The following is a 20,340-nucleotide window of genomic DNA, read 5'->3' as shown; positions in this document are numbered from 1 at the left end:
CTCGTGCCGCTCGTTTCCCGCTCTCCCGGCTCGGGCCGCTTTCCCTCCCGGCCGCGCGGTGGCGCTGTGGCGGCGCCCCCTCCCCTGCGCTGCCCCGGGCCCGGCCCGGAGGGCGGCGGCCGCCGCTTTCCCACAAGGCCCCGCGCGCCCGCCGCGGCCCCTCAGCGCCCCCGGCCCATCCCGATCCCGCTCCCGATCCCCATCCCGACCCCGCTCCTGCTCCCGGCCCGGCCTCCCGGGGACGGCCGGACCCCCCCTCCCCGCCCTGCGGAGCGGGGAGCGGTGCCGGGCATGCGGGCGGTGGCGGCGGTGGGCCGGGAGGTGGGATGCTGTCGCGGAAGAAGACGCGGACGGAGCTCTCCAAGCCGGGCGAGGTGCAGGGGAAGTACGTGAAGAAGGAGACGAGCCCGCTGCTGCGGAGTGAGTGTCGGGGGGAACCGGGGGACCGAGCTCCAGGCCTTTGTGTGTGCGGGTCCGGCGGGCCCCGGAGCGGCGCGGCCTTGGCAGCGTGAGGGGTGTGAGGGGGAGTTATCCCTGAGCGGGTTATTTCTCCCTCTAAATACGTGTTTAATCCTGTTACGAGCCCTGGGAGATGACGGAGGGAAGTCAAAACTGAAAATGAGGCATTGAAGACTGTAATCAAAAGGAAGCTCGAGTTTCAAAGCCAGCCCTGCACGCCTCGGTCCCCACCGGGTGCTGCTCAGCGCGCCCCAACTTGGTGGTTTTTGTGGGTTTTATGATTTTCTCGGTGCCCAATTCCTCACTTTCAGCAGGCCGGGGTTCAGGCGGTCTACATTGTTTTAAAATAAACGGGAGAGATGGCAAGGTGAGGTTGGGATAGCGGGAGGTGGATGAACTTCTGTTCCCCTTCCAACCCGAACCTTTCTGCCTTTCCTTGGCTCTGCCATCCCGCTCCTCCCAGAGCGGCTGTTTTCCCTAGGATGAGATAACTGTCCCGCCAGGCAAGTTGCATAAAACCCCTGCGGAATGCAGGAATGCTCCAGGCAGGTCCTGTCCATGACTCAGCCCGCTGAGATCACCTGGGATCAGCAGCACCGATGGCACAGCCCTGGGGCTGTATTCCTGTATTCCTGAATTCCTGTATTCCTGTATTCCTGGGGCTGCACACAACACCCCAAACACACACACAAAATGCTCTGAGCTTTGGGGTTATTGCTCTTTGAAGCCGAGACTGAAATGGCTTTGTTTGCACAATAAATAAGTAAATAAATACAAATAAATCTGGTGCGCCTTGTGGGGGTGCGCCAGATTTTAACTGTGAGTTGTAAGGATTTATTAATACAAAGTACTTAATAATAGGAATAAGCTCATTCTAAATGAAAGTTGTCGTCTGTGTTGATTTACCTGGAGGGAAACTATTTATTTGTATCATTTGGAAAGTAAAAGTGGGGAGAGGAGGAATGTTCCACTTAGTGAAGGGAGGCAATGAAGCTCTAAAGGAGAAAGTGAAATATCTCCAGAAACTCTAAAGGAGAAAGTGAAATATCTCCAGAAACTCTAAAGGACAAAGTGAAATATCTCCAGAAACTCTAAAGGACAAAGTGAAATATCTCCATGATAATCTGAAAACTTAACGTGTATGGAACGACAGCGTTTTTGTGGCTGAACTTTGGGATTAGTGGGGGCAGTGTGAATTCTGTTTGTGTATTGGATTCCTGCGGGCATTAACATCTTGTCATTCCCAATTTATGAGAACAACAGGTAGCCAGGATATGTGAATTTTCTTGACCCTTCTCATAGAGAGATACAAACCCTGCCTGATGCAGCCACGGCACAGCGTGGGCGCTTTGGGGTTCTTTTATTTTTTATTTTGGTTTTTTTGATGGGTTTGGGGGTTGGTTTGTTTGTGTGGCGGAACACTCCTCACTCTCACCCACCACATTCACACAGCGCCTTTAGCGGGTGAATCCCTCACTTTTAGCGTGTAAATCAGAACCAGGGCTCTCACCTCTCTCTCTCCCCCCTCAGATCTGATGCCTTCCTTCATCCGGCACGGCCCCACCATCCCCAGACGGACCGATCTGTGCCCTCCCGAGCCGTCACCCTCCGCCTACAGCCCCGATGGGCTCGTCTCCAGGAACCAGAGCTTCCTCCGCGCTGCAGTGCAGAGACCTCCCCACGAGATCCTGAGGCGAGAGAGCAACAGACTGTCCGCCCCTTCCTACCTGGCGCGGAGCTTGGCCGAGGTGCCCCGGGAATACGGCTCCTCCTCGCAGTCCTTCCTGCCGGAGGGCGGCCCCGCGCTGGAGAACGGCGACGCCGCGGGAGCCCGCGGATATTACTACGAGCATTTCTACGACGCCCAGAGGAGGCGGCAGCTGAACGAGCGCCTGCACGACGACTACAGGTATTATGAGCACAACAGCGACCTTTTCCAGAGGATGTCCCACAATCATGGCAGGCACACTTCAGGTAAGGCTTTGATGTTGTGGGGTTTTTTTTTTTTGTTGTTGTTAAAAGTGGGGTTTGGGTGTGTCTGGGTGATGGAGGTGGATAGGACAGAGCTGCTTTTTCATGGAGTTTCTGGGGAATTGGAATTGAAGGTTTGTGCACTCACATATCCAGAAAGGAAAAACAGATTTTAACCAGGATTGTTTTCCTAAATAGATGAAATAAGGTCAAGCAGGTTTTGGGTTTTTTGATAGCAGGCATATGTATGTACATATGTACAATATGTTGTCCTTAGAATATCTTGTAAAACTGAGAGATGAAGCAACTGACACATTATTTATGATTATATTCACATCAATTGCTAGCTAGCAAGGAAATTTATTCATTGACATTATTTTCATCATGTAGAAAATAACCAACAGCTCTAAATGACAACATTGCAGCACTACTATCATTATTATTGTTATTATTATTATTATTATTAAATTACAATATTGCAGCACTACTACTACTACTACTATTATTATTATTATTATTATTATTATTATTATTATTATTATTATTATTATATTGCGGCACTACTATTACTATTATTATTATTGTTATCCTTAAATTTTAATTACCATCTCATTATTTAATTTCACCGTTTGAATTTGACCTCAATAATTAAAATAATTCCTTATAAATAGTCAACAGGGAGGAATGACTGCTTTGTGTAATTAGCAAATGAGCATCTAATTAGTGTTAAAATTGACTTCCTAATCTTTGACTCCTTTCTTTTAGCTTTTAAAATTGTTGGTAAATGTGCCTGTTCCCCCCCTTAGTTTCACTGGAACTTGACTTTGTTTTCTAAAACAAAACAGTATAAGAAAGAAGAATCCATTAAATATTACTTCTCTGAAATATTTGACTCTGATATTTCAAAAAACTTTGTCCAAGGAGGAGTTTGAAACAAACATTTCTAACCTGTAAATAATGTACCTTCAGTATGAAATACCTTGTCACTTGTAATCTGTAAACAAAATAGTAATTAGTATCCAATAAAATAAATCTCCTGTTTAAAAACCAGAAATCTGCCAGGAAGAACATCAGCTTTTATTGCTGCTGACCTCGTGTGTGGGATTAGAACCTGTCAGTGCTTTGTGTTTTCTTCACCACAGAAACACTTCCATGAAACATGGAAATGCCATGAATTCTACTTCAACCCTCCTTTATTTTCCTAAATATTAATATATCTGATCTACGTGGATTTTGTGTGCAATCCCTGCATCTCTGCCGATTACTGCTCATCCAACAGTCATTAAACCTTTATTTGGTCCATTTTTTTGGGATATTTTAGGGAGGAGAGGCAGGAGGGGGAGGATTTCACAGGCCAATCCATCAGTTTAACCTCCAGAATTAAACAGGAGCTGAGGAGATTCCCAAGGAGATTCCCAGGAATGGAGCTCTGACTCGAAAGTAGAATTTCATATATCAAATTTTTAAAAGGAGCTCCACAGCCATATTTTGTCATAAATTTCAACAACATCCTCCTAAATAGATTTTTTTTTCCCTGCTGTTTGTTGACCTGTGCCCCCTTAGCCCTGGAAATCATAAAGGAGCTGCTCCTGATTGCTTGGTTTGGTCTTTTCACTCTCCTGCTTTAACATTTCATATTTTGAACAAATCCTACACAGGTTTTGTGATGGGTGAGTATTTAATCTCATGCACTCATAGGGAGAGACAAGGTGAGCCTTTCAATTGCCAGTTTTCCCTTTCCTCCATTTTTTTTTTTCATCTCCATATGAACTCTTCAAGTCCTCTTTTCCTTTTTCTTTAAGAATTATGTGGCCTAAAATAAAATAAAAAAATTTAGATTTTGTTAATTCCTTCATCTTCACCATTAAGCTGCTTTTTATTTGAACCATCCATTGCCTTCCCACCTTCAGTGTTTTCCTTGAGTTACCCAAATCTCTCTGTAATTCCTTGTTTCTTTTCCTTCCATTCCCAGAGCCTGTGCCTTTCACTGTCTTTGTCTAAATTTCTTTTCTTTACTCATCTCCATTATTGTTTCTCTTCACTGAGACGGCAGAATTGCCTGATGCCTGCAGTTCCAAATGAAAAATCTGGTTTTTTAGCTGGAGTTTGTAAATTCTGCCTTCTCCCCTTTCCCTCCAAAGATCCCCTGGGTCAGTTCTGGTGTGTTTTGGGTGAATTCCCAAGGGAATGTTGCCTGGTGAACACGAGGTGTTCCTGCTTTGGGTGATATTTTCATGCTGAGATGATTTTTGGGAGCAGCCTGGAAGTGAAGAGGTGCCTGTGAATTTCAGCTTTTGCTCAAAACCAAGATTCTCCTCTTTGTAATTGCAGAGAAGTTCCAAACATGTTCTTATCAAGACTTCCAAGTGTTCAGCCAAGTCTTTGGGGCAGTCCTGTGGTTTTCCAGGAGTTGTTTTTTCTTTCAGCTTTGCCATGTCCTCCCTTCCATGGGCATTTCTCTTTTCTCTCTCATTGTCATTCACTTCTACCATCTCCTCCTTTCCATATTTTCATTCACTTTGTTTCTAACTCAGTGCTGCTGATTTTCCTGACCACTATTTTCAGTTGAGATCCCTCCTAATTTTGTACCTTTAGCTACCTCCGTGGCATTTCTTAAATTTTTAATTTTTTTTTTTTTAATTATTATTATTACTATTAGTATCCTTTTCAAAACTTTTTTAATTCTAAGAGACTTTTTTACCTGTCTTTCCTCGCCATCTCTTTCCTCTCTTCTAGGTTTAAAGATTTTTGGGGAGGTCTGTGGTTGAAGTTATACCTTCAGTGTAGATTGGAAAACTAACTTTGTAACCAAGACCTCAGAGTTATTTGTACCTGTGTGAACGGGTAAGCTGAACCAATTCTTCTGTGTCTATGAACATTGCTGAGCTTGAAATCAACCCTGTAAAGGCTGCTGGTGCATTTGTGAGGAGGTCACTGGGATATCACAGGAGACAAAAAAAACAAAAACCCCAAAAAAAACCAATTTAACAGAAAATCCAGGGTGGTTTTGGTTCCTCTGTTAAGTTGTACCCCTGAAAAAAATCACTGATTTGTTTAATGTTAGAGCAAATTAAATATAAATTACAGCACGAAACCCATAATTTCTCTGTGTGTGCACTTCTCTCACTTTTAAACAAATGGCAGTTCCTCCTTTTTCTCCTTTTGTGCTGATTTTGCAGGAATTTTGCAGCAAAACTCTTGACCCTTTCAGAGCTTTTCCTGTCATTTCCTCTCTGTGAATTTGCCTGGAAATTCCCACCAGGAGAAGAGGTGCTCGTGCTCAGGAATTTCCTCCAGATCCTTTGGAGTGGCTCAGGAAGGCCTGGGACTGGCAGACCTGGCTAAACAGGAGAGCAAAAAAGTTGCAACTTTTTGTTAGTTTTGTCCTGACTTAACTCTTTGAAAAATTAAACAGTTTGTTCTTGTTCTCTTCCTGCTCTGATGAGGGGAAGGGAGAGGATTTTGGCATCCAAAAAAAAAAAAAAATCTCTCTCTGACTTCTCTCAGGACAATTGGGGTCATTAAAGACAAAATAGTGTTTTGTAAGATTTGCTCTTCAACACTTGGAAATTTGAGTGAAGTCACTTGGGAGGATTTCCTGGGCTCTGAAATTTCTCTGCATTTGTGGGATTTTTCTCCTCTGGTTTTGCTCTTTCCCCTTTATGGTGGTGATGAGATTTCTCTCCTACCTGTCCTTTGCTGCCCTGGAAATCTTTGCTCCAAAGAGTTCCCTCAGAAAAAAAAAAAAAACCTTTTACTGGGCTGGGAAAGCACTGACATCATTTCCAGTTCCTTTATTCCTTCCTAAACACAACTTTTTGAGTGAAAAACACACCACAGATTGTTCACAATTGTGACTTTATTAAGATTTTTAAGAGAAGGAACTTTTTTTTGCATTGATAAAGTGCACTGGAACGTGGTGCTCCAAGTTCAAATTGATCATTCAAGACCTTTAAATTGAAGATCTTGTATTTTAGAAATGGAAGGAAAATTAAAGCCTCAATTTCAATGTTGATATTCCTTAAAAGCCACAGCTGAACTAAAAAATACTCCATTATATATTATATTTATATTATATTATATTGTATTAATATATATTTAAAATACTATATCATATGTTATAATATATTCTATTCTATCATTATAAACAGAATTATCAGAAAAAGCTTGACAAACTCAAAAGAGACCTTTAGGAAAAGGTTTTACAAATGCAAAAATTTGAATTAATTGTTGACCTTCCTTGAGGTTTGGTAGTGCCACTCCAGAGAGTGCTCAGCCCTAAGGAGGGAAAAGGAGATATTTAGAAAAAGTGGATTATTTAAACAATTCTATTTCTTGGGGGAAGCAGAAAGAATGAGAATTTTTATCTTGTTACAGCTAAAAGAGTGTGTGAGCAAGAAAACCCTGAGAATTCCAGTGAACGTGTTCAGTTTCTCTTGTTTTTAGGGATCACATCCTCCATCCCAGGAAAATCCCAGATGTTTGTTATAAAAACTGGTCAGTTTTTCTATTTGGGAGACATAAATCTGGTGCCAGCCCCTAATCCAGGGAATATCCCTGGTGCTTGCAGGAAAATCCTGCTGTGAAAATGCTTTAAGGCTCAGAGTTTACCTGGAATTAAACAGAAAATGTCATTCCTGGCATTTGGCCATGGAAAAAAAGGTAATCCATGAATTTAGAATGTCTTGGAATTTTCGTCTTTGGGTTATTATCCTTTGGAAAAGATCACAGAGGAATTTACTCTTCCAAGTGTTGTTTAGTCTTAGTGTTGAAATTACAGGAGTGTGTATATATATATTAAAAATATATATACAAAAGTTATTTTTCCTCTTCTCTTACTGTTCAAAACTACAGGAGGAGCTTTTTTCTCTTATGTGTTTATCCATCCTCCCACAAAGGAACATCTGAGGTTTATCACCAAAACCAACAATTCCTTTTCATCTCTAAAAAATAATTTTATAGGAGAAAAAAAAAAAAAAAAAAAAAAGAAGTCTAAATTTTACTAATTTTTGATTTTCATGCCACAGTGGTTGATGGCTTTAAGGCCCTATAAATATCAACATCTTAAAACTTCCAGCACAGAGAATATTCCAATATAATCTGTGATAAAAGGGAAAAAAATTATAGTTAAAACCATCAGTTTATAAGTCTGGCTTTTGATTTTATGTCCATGAAATATTGTTCAAAACTGGTAATTTCTACAACTCTACGAGTTTATTTTAATGGTTTGGCTTTGCTGCTTTATAGATGAAATCAAAATGGCAAAAGAGATGGAGAAAATATTTCTGATCTGGTGTTATTTTTCTTTTGTTCTTTGCACCTTGAAAATTAAAAATAAGCTGCCCCTGGGAGAATCCTGTGTCAGGAAAACTTCAGTGCAGAGGGTGGCACCTCTTCCAAATGTTGGCAAGCATTAAACTTCAGTAAAAATAAATATCTGTGGATTTAAAGCCAGAATTTAAGGAGGAAGAACTGTAAGAAAAATAGAGGAATGTGCAGGTTTTAACAGTAAATAAAAATACTGATTTTTTTTCCTGCCTAGTCAAGTTTGTGTGTTCAGAGGTTCAGTTCATTGGGGAAAATCCTGGATTTTTCCAGCATTTTCAAGTAGCTGAAATGTTTTTATTTTGTCTCTGGCATGAGGAGCTGAACCAGCTTTGCTCCCCCAGCCCTCCCAAAAATCAGGAAACCTCCAGGATGTTTCTTTTCTCTGGAATTAAAGTCCAGATTGTCAAATCCCAATTAAAGATGGACACAACCATCAGCTTCCCTTTAAAATGCTGACAAATAGGTAAGTCCTGACACAAGAGGAAATCCTTTAAGGCCAAACAGTTCAGAACATGACAAGGCTGGAGAAAGATTTATGGATGAGCACAAATTTTTAAACGTCAGTACTCAAGAGGATGTTTGTGAAGGGGATTAATTTATTTTTTATGTATCTGTTCTTTTGGAGCCTTCCTGTAACTTTATTTTCAATTATTATTATGTTTTGTTAGGATATAGCTTCAGATTTCAGAGGAGAGAGACTCTGCCTTTCTCTTTTCTCAAAAAAACAATCCCACAAAAATATTATTCCTGAAGAAAAGGAGGAAGGGGAATATATTCCTGTCACTAAATGTGTGAGGGATGATTTCTGACTTCTAAAAAAGCAGGAAAAGTGGCTCCCAAAGCCCTTCTGCAGGCTCTGGGAAATAGTAACACACAAACTCTGGGGATAATGGGATTGAACAGATGCCTTTGGCTGTGGGATGAAAAAATAATTGAAATTTTCATTAAAACTTGATAGTGTTTAACTGTAGAACTGTGAGAGACTGGAGGGAACTCCTTAAAATGAATTTTAAAAGAAAATTTAATTTAGCCCAGCACATCCAGGAGGTTGAGAATTCCCAGGGATGGAAGAAAACTGCAAAATTCTTGATGTCACTGGGCTTTTGTGGTTGGGTATATTTGGGGTAGATTTTTTAAATGAATTTTCTCTATTTGCTCATCTGGCTTTTATTTCACCCAATTTCCCAAGTATCCCTGGATGTTCCTGTAGTCATCTCTCTCTGTGTTACAACAAATCACAAATCCCAAAGTGCTGAGGAGCAATCTCTTAAATTTAGTGCTGGATAAATCCCAAAAGTTCTGTTTCCAGGGAAAAAAAGTGGGAATTTCAGCAGCTCTTGGACCCCAACCCTGCTTGTCCCTCCTTTCCTGTTCTACCTCCTCCTCTTGCTGGTCTTGACTGGTTCACCTGAAAAGCTTTGTTGGGACTCAGTGATTTTTCTGGAGAGTTTTTGAAAGAGAGCTGTGGAGTTTTGTTGTTGTTGTTGATAAATGAAGCAGCCATAAGAATTTTTTAACAAAAATTATAATTTTCATAAATCTTTACCTAAACCTCCCCAATCTCCCTTTGTTTTTTTTGTTTTTTTTTCCAGGCATCGGGAGAGTTGCTGCTACATCTTTAGGAAACTTAACAAATCATAGTTCTGAAGATTTACCTCTTCCTCCTGGCTGGTCAGTGGACTGGACTATCCGAGGAAGGAAATATTACATCGACCACAACACCAACACCACCCACTGGAGCCACCCCCTGGAGCGCGAGGGGCTCCCGCCGGGCTGGGAGCGCGTCGAGTCCTCCGAGTTCGGTGTCTACTACGTGGATCACATCAACAAAAGGGCTCAGTACAAACACCCCTGTGCTCCCAGGTCAGCTCCAACCTCCCCTGCTCCCTCCTCAGTCTGTTTAGGAGTAGATAAAACAGGCAGAAAATAAATTAAAATAAAATATTTTCAGCTTTGCCGGTTCTCAGTAGGGTTTTTAGCAAAAGTTCAGGTTTTGTCTCGTGTTTTTTGAGGTTTAGGAGCAGGATGTTGCTCCCAAATGAAAAAAAGCAGCTCTGCAGCTTGTCAGTAAAAACAGCAGAGTTGGTGAGGACAGAATTCAGCTCTGAACTGAAAGGAAACTTGAGCTGATGTGCCTGGAGATGCTCTGAATGTCTGAAAGGTGAATTAAGGCTCATCTGGAATGAATAACGGGTATTGCAGCTACTGGTAATTTTAGAGTAAAATAAAATTAATACACACTAGTTAATTGTTAATGCACACCAAATTTACAGTTAATTGTCAATATGCACCAAATGCAACTGTTAATTGTTGATACACACCAAATCTGTTAATTAGTCAATATTCACCAAATCCAACTGTTAATACACACCAAATCTTAACAGTTAATTAGTCAATATGCACCAAATCCATCTGTTGATTGTTAATACACACCAAATTTAATAATTAATTGTCAACATGCACCAAATCCATTGTTAATACACACCAAATCTAACTGTTAATTAGTCAATATGCACCAAATCCAACTGTTAATTGTTTAAAACACACCAAATTTAATAATTAATTAGTCAATATGCACCAAATCCAGTTGTTAATTGTGAATTTTTGCTGCTCAGCCTGTTCTGCTGATACCCAGGGAGAGAAAGTTATCTTTTGTGGCACAAAAGATAAATATATGGGGATATCTTTATATCTAATAACTCTGAATACATCTGTTCTAACATGTTAAATGCTGGATAAATATATGAACCAATACTTTTTAAAGTGTTTTAAAACCAGCCCCAGTGCTTTGAGTGCTCTGGTCAGTGGGGCTGAGGTGAATTTCACCAGAATTAACAGCAGCACATTGCTCAGGGCAGGGCAACAGCCCTGCTGAGGTTGCTCCACCAGCCTTGGCAGTGCTGAATGTCTGTGTAAGGTTGAGAAATGATTGATTGATGAATTAATTAATGAGGTGACCCCTGTCCTGTCGTTGCAGCGTTCCCCGTTACGATCAGCCGCCCCCCGTGTCGTACCAGGCGCAGCCCCCGGAGAGGAGCCAGGCCCTGCTGGTCCCTGCCAACCCCTACCACAGCGCTGAGATCCCTGACTGGCTGCAGGTCTATGCCAGGGCTCCTGTCAAGTGAGATTCTGCCTTTGCTTTGGCTTCTTTTCACACTGAAAACAACAAAAAAACTCAATTTTTGCGACTGACAGTAAAAATTGCGCCACGTTTGGTTTTTAGCTGCATCAGGTTGGCAGCGTGAGGGAGTTGTAGCAAATGTTTATCACATTAATTTGCTTTCTTTCTTTCTGATCACTTCTTGCAGCTCACACAAGTGGCAGAAAGCTCTGTCAGAGAGTGAAGGATGTATTTTGCTTTCAGGGTATTTACAAGAGTGGTACCACGTGCTCAGAAAATATGTGAAACATTTTTAGGGTGGAACTTCCTCGTGTCTCTTTTTATTTCTTTATAAACAGCACAGCTTTTCCTTCACCTTTAAGAGTTTTAAATCATAGAATCATGAAATGGTTTGAGTTGAAAGGAACTAAAAAACTTTAAAATCTTCCAGTTCCAACCCCCTGCCATGGGCAGGGACACCTTCCACTGTCCCAGGCTGCTCCACGCCCTGGCTTTGGACAATTCCAGGGATCCTGGGGCAGCCACAGATTCTCTGGGCACCCTGTGCCTCCCCACCCTCACAGAGAACCATTTCTTCCTAATATCCAACAAAAATTTATCTTTTTTCCAGCTTAAAGCCATTCCCTTTGTCCTTCCCTCCATCCCTTGTCCAGAGTCCCTTTCCAGCTCCTTTAGACCAAATACTGACATCTATATTTCTATTTCTATATTTCTGTTCAAGAAATGAAATTAAAAACTAAGGGGTAATAAAAAAACATTTTGTAAAAAAAAAAAAAAACCTGCTACAGGAACAGGGAGTCTCCTCCAAAAAAAGGGTTTGAGTCAGCATAAGGAAATGAGATTTTCTAATGGCTTCAGCTCTGCAGAACAGTAACACTGAATAGAAAGCAATAAAAATAAAAAAAAAAAAAAGGTTTAATAATTATTAAATCATGTGCTGTTCATAAGGAGAAAATGGAGAAACTCAGTTTTACAGCAGCAAGGTCAGTCTGTAACTGCAAATTCAAGCTGTGGTGTTCAGTGACTGCCACTAAAACAAATTCTCCTTTTTTATTACCTGCTCCTAGGAACTACATTTTTGAGTGAGTTTTATGACTTCTTGTGACTGCTGGGTTTGCCAGCAGCCCATAAAGATTTAAATTGCCCTAAAATCCCCCAGTACACTGAGGCTCCACACTTAGTTCCTGTAGATTTGTTTCCTACAAATACTTGGCAGGTTTTGGCTGCATTCCTTTATTTAGGTCTTTGTTTTTACATCTTTTATTTACATCCAGACAATGTAAATTGAAATAGTTCAGCCTCTGTGTTGTGTGGATTATTTTGGATATTTTCTTGAGAAAGAAACAAATTAAACAATTCATCAGGGATTTCTTTATATCAAGCAGGCTGGGAAATTTTTAAATTTTGAATTATCAGCACAGTTTTGCACTGAAATTATTTATTTTGTCATGATTTGATACTTCCCCTGGCACTGTCAATTTAGCTGTAAAACCCAGTTGTTTTTGTTGAGAGAAGTAGATAATTATGGAAAAAATAAGGAATATTAGATTTTGTTTTAACAAATTCCTCCAGAGCAGAAGAATTAGGATTAGAAAAACCCCTGATAGAGTGTCCAATAGGTGTTAACCAAAATAATCTCTATTTATAGGAAAAAATTCCTTCCTGTGAGGGTGGGGAGGCTCCTGATGAGTGGGAAAGGAGAAAGAGGGAAAGGTGGAGGAAAACTTCAACCTCTCCTTTATCAACACAGAGCTCAAACTCCAAACAGCTGCAATTTGTTATTTCTCCTTTTTTGGGGGGAGAAAAAATGATTTTTAACAATGCAGCCCTGTCAGGATTAGAAGCTGCTCTTTAGGAATTTATAGAAACTGTGACAAGTTTTAATGAAAACCTTAAAATCCCTCAGAGCATCTTTGGGAGTCACCTGCAAGTCCTGGTGCTTCTCTGGTGCCTGTGGAATGTGACCTTTCAGTGGGGAATGGGGTTTATTTCCAGAAATTCACTGATATTTCAGTCTCCACTCAGGTGAATCCACCTTCTCCTGTTCTGGAATACCCAGAGCAGTTTCCAGGCTCAGGAAATCAGATTGTGGGTGGATTGTGTGAGGGAAAAGCAGGAAAGGAGGGCACAGCAGTGAGGGTGGAACCTCATCGTGGTTTGCATTAAATATCTATTGTGGATTATTGCTGCTAATTAACCAAGAGGGGTTAATTGGAGGGGTTAATCAGCCAAGAGCTCTTGTCACAGCTGGATTGGGAACAGCTGATGGGGAGGGAGGGCAGCAGAGTCCCATCTTCTGAGAGGGGCCTGAGCTGCTGAAATCATTCATTTTTTCTCTGTTACGCTGATTTTAACAGATGTTTTACAGTAAATATTCCAGGTGTGTTGTGAATGGAATTGCTGTTCAGTGCTTCCAAAATGCATTTCCATAAAATCCCAGAATGGTTTGGTGTGGAAGGGACTTTAAATCCATCCCATTCCCCCCTGCCATGGGCACACCTCCCACTGTCCCAGGTTGTTCCAATTCCTGTCCAGCCTGGCCTTGGGCACTTCCTGGGGCAGCCACAGCTGCTCTGGGCACCCTTCAGCCCTCACAGGGAACAATTCCCAGTTCCCAATATCCCATCCATTTTTTGTCTCTCTTTTTGCTTTAATCAGATCCTGGTGAGGCTTTGCCCAAGGAACATTCCAGGAGCTCACAGTGGGATCCTGCAGTGCTGGGCAGGATGAGCACAGGGAGCTGGGCACACACAGAGCTGTGACCATAAACCAGAACCCCAGAACGGACTGGGCTGGAAGGGACCCCCACAGACCATTTAGTTCCAATCCCCCTGGAATAAGCAGGGACATGTTTCACTGTCCCAGGCTGCTCCAAGCCCTGTCCAACGTGGCCTTGGACACTTCCAGGGATCCAGGGGCAGCCACAGCTTCTCTGGGCAACCTTGAACCCTCACAGGGAACAATTCATTCCCAATCTCCCATCCATCCCTGCCCTCTGGCAGTGGGAAGCCATTCCCTGTGTCCTGTCCCTCCATCCCTTGTCCCCAGTCCTTCTGGTCCCCCCTGCCAGGGGCTTTGAGCTCTCCCTGGAGCTTTTTCCTCTCCAGAGGGACATTCCCAGCTCTCCCAGCTGTGTTTTCCTGCTCTGGTTTATCCTGGTCACTTAAGGGGATCTCCTTGTAAAAAGAACTCTCCCTGGAGTTCTTTCCTGTGTCACGAGAGATTATCCCATTTCTCTGTGATATTTCACCACCTCACCAAACCCAACTCCTCGTTGTTTTTACCTCAAACCCAGAGAGAAAAACCCTCTTTTTTTCTCCCCCACAGGTACGACCACATCCTGAAGTGGGAGCTGTTCCAGCTGGCCGACCTGGACACGTACCAGGGGATGCTGAAGCTGCTGTTCATGAAGGAGCTGGAGCGGATCGTGAAGCTGTACGAGGCGTTCCGGCAGGCGCTGCTGGGCGAGCTGGAGCAGCGGCAGCAGCGGCAGCAGTGGTACGCCCAGCAGCAGCAGCAGCAGCACGGCGCCAACTACTGACCGCACACAACACAACACACACAACACTAACTCTGAAAGGAAAAGTGCTTTTTTTGGTTTGGTTTGGGTTGGAGAAAAGGCAGCTTATTTTTTTTGGGTTTGTTTTTTTTTTTTTGTTTTGTTTTTTTTTTTTTTTTTGGTTGACGTTGCACCTTTGTTATTATCCTCTTTTGTTGTTTTTTTTTTGAGTATTTTTCTACGTGTATTATGTGTTGTTTATAAAAAGAAAAAGGAAAAAAAAGGCAAAAAAAGAAAAAATAAGGGGGGAGATTTGTTTTGTTAATTTTTTTTTTTTTTTTTTTTTTGGCCCCGTGGCGGGATTAGTTTGTTATATTCCTGAAAAACCAGCAAGTTCCATCAGTTCCCTTGGTCCTTGACCTCTTTTCCTCACCAGTCAGCTGCAGTATTAAAAGCTGGCTATGTATTGTGGTTTTTTTTCTAAGGGCAAGAGATGCAACTGTCGTGTCCTGGCTTTCCAAAACGTTGTCCAAATGCAGATGCCTCGTGCAGGGCGTTTCCCTGGGGATTTGGGATCCCTCTCCTGAGGGAGCTCTGCCCTTTGTTTACAGCTTTAATGTACAGAACCAACCCCGGGCCTGTTCACTCACACCAGGAGCTGATTTCACCCTCCGGATCCGAGCCTGAGTTGCCTTATTTTTTTACTTTAGCTCGTTAGTACTCCAGATTTACTCCTCGTTTTCACACAGATTACTCACAGGAGGTACATTTGTACCTTCCTAAAGACCAAGATCTCTAAGCAGAAGTGGTTTTGATCCTGCATTTCCCAAAAGCTGACCCGCTCCAGTGGCAAGGCATTTGTAGCATTGTCTGACCCACTGTGTCACCCCACGGGGAAAATCAGGGATGCAACAGCAATTACTGTTTTCATTAATGAGCTTTTGTCTCAAAGCTCCTCACTTGGGGAAAATTTTTTAATTGTTACCCTTTCCAATAATTCCATTTCGTTCATTAATTGTCCTGATATGTTATTTATGGGTTCTTTTCAGTGCAATAAACACTGCAGACAAAAAAAAAAAGTACATTTCTTGTAAATCCTCTGAATTCAATAAAAATCATTTTGTTCGATGAACCAAGGGTTTGTGTGAGTGATTTGTGGCCTTTTAGAACATGAAATGAATTTTTCTTAGCAGCAGTAAAAGCCCCACGGGTTTGAGATAATCAAAGCTCTCGGTGGCACCGAGCTCTGGGTCTGTCATTGAGGAAATAACCCCCAAAACACCAACTCTGAAATCCCAAATCAAACCAAACCTTAAAAAAACCCCAGAGGAGAAGCTCTTGCCCAGGTAATAAAGAACTTTTTCCCTGTAGAACCGACTTCTTAGGAACCAAAAGCAAACTTTAATAGTCCTGACAATAAAAGAATAGAACTGTACCACACGTCCTATGCACTATCATGGATAAATATGTACAGAAATACAGTGAAACTTCCTCCAGCACAGCTACAAAGTGACACTTTGTGCAGACAAACAGAAACGGCCGCGTTCCTCACAGCACCGTTCACAGACCATTAGCAGAAGTGCCCTTACAGTGTCTGATAAAGCAAGTTAATACATTTTAATTATGTTTACGTAATTAAACAGTTAAACGAAGGGGGAAAAAAAAAAAAACGTGGTTACATGTTATAACTTCTTCAAGTACCTGAAATAAATCGGCTTTTGGATAAGCTTCGGCTTTTTTAGTATCATCACGTAAATTATCGTTTCCTCAGTGGTGACTAATTAAGAAGGGGGAAATAAGGCTTCATAAAGGAGCTGGGAGTCGCTGGCTATGACAAACCAAAGCTCTGGGCTGCGGCAGCGCCCTATGTACAACACAGGGACAGGACAATCCGTGTCCCGGCGGGACCGCTCCCCCTGCTCCCGGCGGGAGGACACGGGTCAGTGATCCGGGGGGAGCCGGGGCCGCTGCCGGTGCCGTCCATCGCTCCGTCCTCCCTACACCTTCTTCCTGTCGGGGCCCTCGGCGGGCTCGGCGGGCGGCGCGGGGAAGGCGTGCTGGTACAGGTGTCTGTGGGTGGCGGCCGCGCTGTACAGCTTGTACAAGGCCTGCGGAGAGACACACGGTCACTGCCCAGCCCTTCCCACGCCCAGGGCATCCCAAACCAAGGGAATCCTGATCCCAGGGGATCCCAAACCTCGGGAATCCCCATCCCAGGGGATCCCAAACCCAGGGAATCCCAAACCAAGGGAATCCCCATCCCAGGGGATCTCAAAGCCAGGGAATCCCGATCCATTCCAGCCCACGCCGCCTCTGAGTGTCCAGGGCACCAGCGCGGTTGGGTCAAGTGTCCAACACACAAAAGGCTCCAGCTCTTTGTGTAGGACCCAGGGAATGGCTGGAGATGTGCCAGGCGAAGTTTAGGTTGAATTTCAGGGAAAAGTTCCTCCTCCAGAGGGTGCTGGGCACTGCCCAGGCTCCCCAGGGAATGGTGACATTCCCGAGGCTGCCAGAGCTCCAGGAGTGTTTGGACAGCACTGCCAGGGATGCCCAGGGTGGGATTGTTGGGGGGTCTGTGCAGGGACAGGAGCTGCACTGTCTGATCCCTGTGGGTCCCTTCCAGCTCAGGACATCCTGTGACTCTACGATTCCAATTTTTAAAGCACCTCACCCCCCTCAAGCTGTATCCAACCATTATTTGGACTATGATGAAGCATTAGGGGGGTGTTTTTCCCTGCCTGTTTCACACACACAGTTTTGATTCCTTCAGGCTCAGCGTTTGTTTTACCCCTTCAGGCAGCTCTAATTGCATCACCCCGAGGGCTGGGGGTGGGACAGGTCATTGTCTTCATCATTTTTCTGCAGATGATGTGGATTTTTTCCAATTTTATAATTTTCTGTTTGTCCTGGAGCCAGATGAGGCTCAGAAGAGGCAGGAATGGCTGTGGGGCTGCACATCCTACATGGAACCAACAGCGCAGCAGCCACAGGGCTGGGGCAGGCTCTGATCCCATGGAGGTGACAGATGAGTGTCCTGGATGTCCCCAGCAGTGTCCCTAGCTCTGTCACCAGCTGTTAAACCAGCTGGGGCCGTGTTCTTTATCCCTCCAGGCCCATCCTCCCCCCAGGGGATCTCTGCTGTCCATGGCCCATCCAGGCTCACTGCAGGGCTGAGACAATTCCATCAGCCCATGGGGAGATGCTCCACCCAGGGGGAGGAGCCCAGCATTCCCACCTGGATCAAACCTGGCATTGGGAACAGCAGCACAGCCTGTTTGCACTGGATTCCCAGAGGGAGAGCAGACCCAGCTCAGCACCACTGGGCCCTTCTACAGGATCATCTCTGCTCCAGCAGAACCACATCTGGCCCTGCAGGAGGGCTGGGCTGGGCTGGCACCAACACCCTCATCAACAACAGGGGGTCAGGTTGTGTTATGACTCTGTCAGGGTTTGCTTTAATTTGTTTATTTGTTTTTTGTTCTATTATATTTTTATTTTTAATATTCCTAGTAAAGAACTGTTATTCGTATTCCCATCTCTTTCCCTGAGAGCCCCTTAATTTCAAAATTATAATATTTCAGAGGGAGGGGTTTACATTCTCTGTTCCAAGGGGGACTCCTGCCTTCCTTAGCAGACACTTGTCTTTCCAAACCAAGACAGTAACACCCCTCATGTCCCTCCCTGCCTCCTCCCCACCTTTGTCCCAGAGCAAACGGCACAGGAGCTGCCAGGACACAGCTCTGGCTGCAGAGGATTTGGTGTGATTGTCACAGCTCTGACATTCCCATTTCAAATGAACTTGAGCAAGGAAAAAACCAACCCAAATCCCACCAGTTCCTGCTGGGAACCACTGGCAAGGCAGGATTAGCTCTGGAAGGGGTGGGAAGGGGCAGCTGAGCTGCAGGAACCCACACACTGACAGGGTGATGAGTTCCTTGTGTGCTCAGGGGGTGAATGAAGCAGGAGAGGCTGAAGGGGAAATGAGGAGGAGGAGGGTGAGGGATGAGGTGCCTCCAGCAGTGTCCTACAGGGTACTGATCACATCCCAAATGGGCTTTTGGGAACAGAAGTGGTGTTTGGGATTGTCTGGGAACACAATGGACAGCTGGAGGAGACTTCTCACAGCTTCTCTGTTTGTCTTCCTTGAAAATTCACCTTCAAGCCCCATCTAGGTGACCTTGTAGCATTTTGTGCCATTTTAGAGGGTTTTGTGATGCCAAACCAGTCCCACAGTGCTGATTTTTACATGTCAGGGTTTGTTCAACACCTTCATCCACAGCAAATCCTGTGCTCTGCTTCTTGGTATCCCTGAGGTACCAAAGGGCTGCTGGGAGGGATGAAGGATGGGAAGGTTTTTAACAGCTTGAATTTCTTCTGAAGGAACTCCCCACAGAACTCAGTGGCTCAGGAGGTGACACAGGAAAACATGGGAATGTTTCATGCCACACCTGGGCCAGGCTGGGGAGGCACATGGATATAAATAATGTCCTTGCAGGATGCTGGAATAAATAATGTCCTTGTGCAGGAAATTTGTCTCTTTTTTTTGCTTTAATCAGATCCTGGTGAGGCTTTGCCCAAGGAACATTCCAGGAGCTCACAGTGGGATCCTGCAGTGCTGGGCAGGATGAGCACAGGGAGCTGGGCACACACAGAGCTGTGACCATAAACCAGAACCCCAGAACGGACTGGGCTGGAAGGGACCCCCACAGACCATTTAGTTCCAATCCCCCTGGAATAAGCAGGGACATGTTTCACTGTCCCAGGCTGCTCCAGGCCCCGTCCAACCTGATCTGAACACTTCCAGGGATCCAGGGGCAGCCACAGCTTCTCTGGGCACCCTGTGCCAGGGCCTCACCACCCTCCCAGCCAGGAATTCCCAGTTCCCAAAATCCCATCCATCCCTCCCTCTGGCAGTGGGAAGCCATTCCCTGTGTCCTGTCCCTCCATCCCTTGTCCCCAGTCCCTCTCCAGCTCTCCTGGAGCCCCTTCAGGCCCTGCCAGGGGCTCTGAGCTCTCCCTGGAGCTTCTCCTCTCCAGGGGAACATTCCCAGCTCTCCCAGCCTGGCTCTAGAGCAGAGGGGCTCCAGCCCTTGGGGTATTTCTGTGGCTTCTCCGGGCTTGTTCCAGCAGCTCCACATCTTTCTGATGCTGCACCCCCGGGCTGGAGGCAGCTCTGCAGGTGGGGTCTCACCTGAGAGGGGCAGAATCTCCCTCTCTCATCCAGGTTTTGCTGTTCCTGGAAGGAACAGGGACCATTTCCCCTTGGAGCAGCTCCCCTGCCATGCTGGGAGAGCAGGATTGTGTTCCATGTGGTGCCCAGGAAGATGCTGGGGGATGAACTGTGCCTCCTTGGGCTCTGCATTCAGCTTAATCCAATGTGGGGTGATTTTTTCCAAAAAACAACCCCCACAGCAATTCCAGCAGCACTGAGAGGCCTGGCCAGGCATGGGGGGCTCCTCTGCCTGCACCCGCACAGTTGGTGCCCCAAAACAATCTGGGGTTTGGGCTTGACCTCCTGGCACAACAGGAAAAACCCCTAAACAGAACTGATGGGAGAAAAATAAAAATCCCCACAGGTCTCCTGACATTCCCCAGCCAACCCTCTGTCCCACTTGGCTCCTGGAGCTCAGTGCCCACATCCACACCCTTCCCCAGGCATGGGCAGCCCAGGGAACAGCCAGAGGCAGCAGCTGCTGCCCAGAGCCCTGGTGACTCCCAAACGTGCTTTTGGGGCCAGGATGATTCCCCAGGAGCCCAGGGCAGGGCTGGCCCCGGAGCATGCGAAGAACAAGAGGCACTTACCTCATTCGTGCTTCCCTGGGAGAGGCATTGGCAAAGGGGAGACAGAAAGAGAGAGAAACAGCTCTGTGGATCTCAGTGGCCATGGGAGCTCATCCCTGGGGTGTTCAGCCCACACTGGAGCCCTCCCTGCTCTGTCCATCCCTCCTGCACCACTCCCATG

At 44.8% G+C, this 20,340-nt stretch overlaps 2 protein-coding genes across 3 annotated transcripts in view; one reads left to right on the top strand and one right to left on the bottom strand.

Moving 5' to 3' along the window:
- Positions 1–317: 317 nt before the first annotated feature.
- Positions 318–16,048, top strand: SAV1 (salvador family WW domain containing protein 1). The gene is made up of 5 exons (XM_083864263.1): positions 318–420; positions 1,990–2,433; positions 9,351–9,621; positions 10,736–10,879; positions 14,207–16,048. The coding sequence occupies exons 1-5, from the start codon at positions 327–329 to the stop codon at positions 14,418–14,420; spliced, it is 1,167 nt and encodes a 388-aa protein (XP_083720389.1). The 5' UTR covers positions 318–326; the 3' UTR covers positions 14,421–16,048.
- A 120-nt stretch (positions 16,049–16,168) lies between these two features.
- Positions 16,169–20,340, bottom strand: part of ATL1 (atlastin GTPase 1) — a 29,321-nt gene continuing 25,149 nt past the window's right edge. Inside the window, exons 13-14 of one of the 2 annotated variants that reach the window (XM_083864261.1) lie at positions 20,181–20,195; positions 16,169–16,486 (exon numbers count right to left, since the gene is read on the bottom strand). In XM_083864261.1, coding sequence (XP_083720387.1) covers positions 16,376–16,486; positions 20,181–20,195 — 126 coding nt within the window. In that variant the 3' untranslated portion in view covers positions 16,169–16,375. The remainder of the gene's footprint in view (positions 16,487–20,180; positions 20,196–20,340) is intronic. The other variant, XM_083864262.1, reaches the window with a different exon arrangement.

The sequence above is a fragment of the Zosterops lateralis genome (assembly GCF_965231275.1).
Source record: "Zosterops lateralis genome assembly, chromosome: 6".
NCBI classification, from domain to species: Eukaryota; Metazoa; Chordata; class Aves; order Passeriformes; family Zosteropidae; genus Zosterops; species Zosterops lateralis.
Note: the sequence above shows the minus strand (reverse complement) of the source record. Positions and strands in the feature narration are given on the sequence as shown.

What these genes read in the sequence shown, in the direction of transcription:
- SAV1 (XM_083864263.1), top strand. Translation starts at nt 327, where the DNA reads ATGCTGTCGCGGAAGAAGACGCGGACGGAGCTCTCCAAGCCGGGCGAG. An exon ending in TCATGGCAGGCACACTTCAG is followed by an intron (nt 2,434 to 9,350) that starts GTAAGGCTTTGA and finishes TTTTTTTTCCAG; the next exon opens with GCATCGGGAGAGTTGCTGCT. An exon ending in AAACACCCCTGTGCTCCCAG is followed by an intron (nt 9,622 to 10,735) that starts GTCAGCTCCAAC and finishes CTGTCGTTGCAG; the next exon opens with CGTTCCCCGTTACGATCAGC.